Source organism: Arachis hypogaea, chromosome 12 (genome assembly GCF_003086295.3).
Source record: "Arachis hypogaea cultivar Tifrunner chromosome 12, arahy.Tifrunner.gnm2.J5K5, whole genome shotgun sequence".
Classification (NCBI taxonomy): domain Eukaryota; kingdom Viridiplantae; phylum Streptophyta; class Magnoliopsida; order Fabales; family Fabaceae; genus Arachis; species Arachis hypogaea.
The window spans coordinates 25,714,874-25,720,771 of NC_092047.1; the positions used below are offsets into that span (position 1 = coordinate 25,714,874).

The 5,898-nt window shown below is 34.6% G+C and overlaps 1 protein-coding gene across 1 annotated transcript; it reads left to right on the plus strand.

The window, feature by feature from the left end:
- The first annotated feature begins 464 nt into the window (after positions 1–464).
- Positions 465–3,013, plus strand: LOC112729873 (uncharacterized). The gene is made up of 6 exons (XM_025780013.1): positions 465–917; positions 1,447–1,500; positions 1,615–1,860; positions 1,969–2,038; positions 2,154–2,614; positions 2,828–3,013. The coding sequence occupies exons 1-6, from the start codon at positions 465–467 to the stop codon at positions 3,011–3,013; spliced, it is 1,470 nt and encodes a 489-aa protein (XP_025635798.1).
- Positions 3,014–5,898: the final 2,885 nt, after the last annotated feature.

Here is a 5,898-nt window from a genome sequence, read left to right on the forward strand (position 1 = left end):
CTGAACATGGAGTTTACCACACTTGAACAATTCAAGAAAGCTCTGAAGGATTACACTATTGCTGAAGGGAGGAGGATTTTTTATGTTAAAAATGATAAGAAGAGAGTTAGGTGCAAGTGTGCAAATGGCGAGGAGAAGGCTATGAGTGCAAAGGCAAAGTTCAAGGCCAAATGTAAGGAAAAGAGGGGGCCACTGAAACTGATAACTCTGGAGTAGATGAAGTGCAAGGTACTGTTGATGTCAGTGAGGGATCAGGATTAAAACACACTACAGATGTGAGTCAGTAAGCAGGGGTTACAAAAGGTGCACCAAAAATCAATTGGGCTGAAGGGAAGGGTGAGAGTGATAGCAACAAAACTGAATGTCCATGGCTAATTTATTGTGCCTGGAACAGTGCAAAGGGGTGCTGCCAAGTTAAGACCTACAATCCCAAACACACTTGTGCAAGGTAATTCAGTTTTAACATGGCTAACCAGAATTGGATTACTGATAAATTAGAGAAAAGGCTATTGACCCAGCTTCACTTGACTCATAGAGAAGTCTTTGATCATATAAAGATAGACTTTAATGTGGTGTGCAGTGACAAGATGATTTATAGAGTATTAAGTGTTGCTAGAGAAAGGTATATTGGGAATGAGAGGGCTCAGTATGGAAAATTGAGAGACTACCTCACAAAGATACACGAAAGTAACCCAGGTGGCTCTGCATTATTGGAATTAATTCCAACAATCCTTGATTCACCACCATTGTTCAGCAAGTTGTATGTTTGCCTGGAGGCTTGTAAAAGGGGTTTTAAGACTAGCTGCAGACCGTTGATTGGTTTGGATGGATGCCATTTGAAAGGATATTATGGGGGACAACTATTGTCAGCTGTCGGTCAGGATGCAAACAATCACTTCTATGTGATTGCTTATACGGTGATTGACAGTGAAACGAAGCAAAATTGGAAATAATTTCTACAACTTCTGCAAGAGGACTTGGGTCAATGCACAGTGGAAGGCTGGAATTTTATCTCTGACCAACAGAAGGTAAATTAGACTTAATTTCATTCATAATAATGTACTCAAAATTATCTACTAATCCTTAGATGTACTCTGTGGGTGAATTACTTTGTATAATGTTGGAATGATTAGAATAAGTATCATATTCTTGAACTTAGACTTAAATTCTGCATGTCCGTGATTTAAGGCTTGTGACTTATTGTGCTCTGTTCTTGTCAATGTGAAAACTATCTTGTGATATGGAACTGACTGGTGAAGTTATTAAGGTTTATGGTGTCTGATAAATTGTTCAATTCAGGATATATTTGTCTGATAAATGACTTGGTCGGGGATCTATGTGTCTGGTAAATGACTTTGTTGGGGATCTACGTGTATGATTATTTGAAAGTTTGCATGCTATTAGATTTTGTATGTCTTTCATACACTACGTGCACCTATCCTGCAGGGTTTGCTGCCTGCTTTGCAGGAGGTGATGCCAAATGCACACCACAGAAATTGTGTAAGATACATTTGGAAGAATTTTATAAGAAGGTTTAAGGACAAACAGTTGAAGAATAAGGTTTAGGCATGTGCAAGGAGTAGCACAAATGCTGAATTCCAGCATCACATGCAGCGGCTGAAGAGAATGAATGAGGGTGCATGGGCCTATCTTGCAAAATTCCAACCATCTTGCTGGACCAAAGCCCATTTCAACCATTGGCCCAAGCTTGACAATGTGACAAACAACATGACTGAAGTTTGGAACGCCAAAATAAACCACTACAGGGGAAAGCCCATTCTTACCATGTTGGAAGAGATCCGTTACTACTTGATGAGGAGAATGGCCAAGCATAAGAAAGTTCTAAGCACCTACATTGGAGTATTGGCACCAGTTCAGCAGAGGAAAATGGAAGATATTATGAAAGATACTAAGTTCTGGACAGCTCAATAGACTGGTGACAACGATCGTAATGTATTCGAAGTCCAGAGACATTCAAAGAAAGTTGGTGTACATCTTGGAAGGCACACTTGTAGTTGCAACTTGTGGCAACTAACAGGTAATTTGATGTATTATTCATTTTTTGTGAGTTGTGATTTTAACATGTAATAATTTGTTTTGTTGTTTAACATGTACTTGCTGATCTTATGTTATTGGCTGATAATCTTGAGTAGGAATTCCATGTGTTCATGTGTTGACAGCTATACAAAAGAGGTGTAATAGGCCAGAACCTTATGTGCACCCTTGGCTCAAAATGGATGCATTTAGAGCCACGTATGAACATGTGATCAGACCAATCAACTCAGAGAAATATTGGAAAAAGATTGGTCTCTTGGCTCCAGAGCCATCCACCATTAAGAAACCACCTGGGCGCCCAACCAAGAAAAAGAGAAAACCTGATCCTGTTGAGGATGCACGGGATGCGACAAAGGAAAGAAGAACATTCATGGTCACTTGCCAAAAATGTGGTCAGAGTGATCACAATGCAAAGACATGCAATGGACCACCAAGGCCTAAATCACCCCCAAATGTTAAGGAAAATAAACAGCCAAGAGCTAAGAAAAATACTTCATCTGCTCCACCACTACAAGATGAAGTCCAAGTCTCCCAAACAGCCCCTCAATCACTGCCACAGGTAAAACATCATTACTTGTTGAATTTGTTGTTGTGGTCATATTATTCTCATGCTACCTGCACTTATCGGATCTTCAATGTGATACTGACCTCTTGGCTTAATTCATAAGGATCCATTTGCCTGATAGACCCTTTCAATGGGGATCTGTGTCTGATAAACTGTTTAGTTGGGGATCGAAAAGTCTAATACTTTGGTTTATTTTTGTTGTATTAGGAGCATACAACTAACATGTCAAGTGGTGCTGTGACTACATCAGTATCCAGGCCTCCAAGACCTAAACAACCAATTAGGAGGCCACATCCTACTCCAACACCTACCCCCACCATCTACTCCAGCACTTTCTCCAGGTCCCACCATCTTCGCACCACCACAGAGGCCTACCCAATCAGCATCACCTGAAACACTTGCTGCTACAAGTCCTGGCACAGCTTCAAGAATCTTCAAGTTCATTCCAACGCCTACTAAGACTTCCAAAATAGATTTGGTCCTATTATGTCAACATATTTTTATGAGTTTAATACAACTTTGTCATATTTTATTATGTTCTTAGTGCATCTTGTTGAGACAATATAGTCTGTCTATGTTTGGTTATTATGTTGACAGTGCATGTCACTGCACTTTTTTGGTGGAACATCTTATTAGTCCTAGCAAAAACATAGCGACTAGCTACCCTTTTGTTTAAAATTTTAGTTATATGGAATGATAGTTGGTACTTAGATTTAAGTAAATCTGATTTAATTTCATTTCTAATATAACTTTTCTCTATCCAGTAAATACTCATCATTCACCTACTCATTGTTCATTGCTTGCCAAAACACTTACAGATTAGTGTTTCAAAAAACAAAAGCTAACACCGTAATTACTTGTTCAACTATATAATATAAGATACAATCTTCCTCAATCTACCTAAATTCTACCTACAAGAAGACAAATCACAAATCCTAGAATGAAAAAGAACATAGGACTGCAGCATCCGAACCATCATCTATTCTCAGCGGCATTTTTGTTCTTCTTCTCAAATGCATCAAGCAATTCTTTCAGCTTCTTCACCTTCTCCGCCAGAGCATCATCATCCTTTCCACCATGACCATCACATTGAAATACCCTATCAAACCACACAAAGAAATCACAGTGGGAAGTTTTCTCCTGCCCATACAAATAGAAGGGTTTAGGATACAACATTATCAGAAATTATGTTTGGAATACAAAAAAAATTTAAAATCATCCATACATTATTCTGTAAAAAGGATAGCCAAAGAAAGGTCTTTTGGGACTTTTCTCCGTTCCGGACTCTACAACTATGGCATAGGCTCCATAATGGCATCTTGGAGTTTCTCCTTTGGTGACTATGAACCTACCGCCGTGGGCAAAACCACTGCTAACACTTCCGTAACCACTAGCTTTAACTCCCCGCCGATACAAACTTCCACAACTTTCTCCGATTGCCATTGTTAACAACTATAGCCTTCTCTGTTGCGTTACTTGCTATTCGATAATTTAGGGTTTTGAAAAGAAGAAGAAGAAGAAGAAGAAGAAGAAGTTGATTTCATACGTCGTTTCATGGCTACCTACAGTTTATCATTGTCGTTTTTGTACAATCCAATCCAGGGACCACTTTGTCTGCTTTCCCACGTGTCACTTACCATCTGTGTCATCATCTCAATGTGACACGTTGGATTTCGCCGTTAAGCTTTAACAGACTAATCTAACGGAAGGATCAATCTGTCTGATACCAAAAAATGTTGAGAATTAACGGAGTGATTAATTTTATTTGGGGACTAAAACGTCCACTTTGGAATTTCTTAGGGACCAATTTGGGTAAATACTCTTTTTTTCTTTTGTCTTTTTCTAAGTTATTTGCTGGGGAAAAAAATAGATGGGAATATAATTAAAAATTTTCTTCTAAAATTTTTAACTATAAACAATTTTAGGCAACTTTTTATAAATGTTATCTGTTAATTTTTTTCGACAACTCTTATAAAATATTGTATTTTTATTTAAAAATGTTGTCTTAAATTTTTTATATTGCAATATTTTGTAAATGTAGCTTTAGATATAAAAAACAATTATTTTTATGGGTTACAAAAAATTTTGTTATCTTTTGCTTGTTTAAAGGCAACTCGTCGAAAATATTATCTGTGTCTATCTAAGATAATTTTTATTAAATATTGCTTCAAATAAGGATTATCTTAGACAAAAAAAATATTGTAATTATGCACAACTGCGTCGTTGTGTCATATCTCAGGTGCATCCGATTTTTTTTTAATCCCTAACACAGAATCTTTAATTTGTGTATTTATTATACTTTTATCCTCTACATCTGGGATATGACATACACTTTGTGTATTTTTATAATTTTATTTTTTTAAATGTATTTTTCAAATTTTAAAGAATTTATTAGTGTTAAAATTAGGGTAAAACACCTCCATAAACCAAAGAGAGATGGATTTTATATGAATCCTCAAATCAAATAGCATTTTTTTTATAAATCGAATAGATTCAATTCGATTTAGGCATACTAGTAAATTGAATTGATCAAATTCGAATTACCAGGGATAAGAGTAAATCAAATTTACTTGATTCAATTTAGCATGGATGTAAGTTTGCAAAGTAAATCGATCCTATCAAATTCGATTTAGCATGCATATACCTAAATACATGTAATTCGAAACGATTAAATTTAATTTATGTGTAAAATGCACGCATAAATCGAATCCATAAAATTCGATGTACTGTGTTTTGATACACCAACAATTATATTTATATGAAGCTAATGCTAAATCGAATTTAATTAGTTTGATAATACGAGTCTATGAAAAAAAATTTATAAGTTTAAATTTTTTTATTATGTATAAGTTAGTAACGAGTACATTACAAATTTTTATAGTACTCATCATAACATGTTTTAAGTAACTTTTAAATTTTATAAAATTATTTATAATAATTACAAAAAAAGGTTTACAATAAAAAATTTAAAATTTTATAAAAATATTTAATTTAAATTTTTTATTAAAATTTTAGTTATATTCATTATAAAATGAATAATTACAATAAAAGAGGAGAATCTAACAATATTAAAAGCCAATTAATTTAAAAATATAATTTAAAAAATAAATCATTCACATAATTACATAATTGTGAATATATGATACGATAAATACTTTTCAAAAATATTATTCTAATGGTTGACTTCCAAACACTAAATTCTTTATTTAAATAATTTAATTTGTATCTAACCTAATATAATAAAATAGGTTTAAACTTTATTATTATTATTATTATTA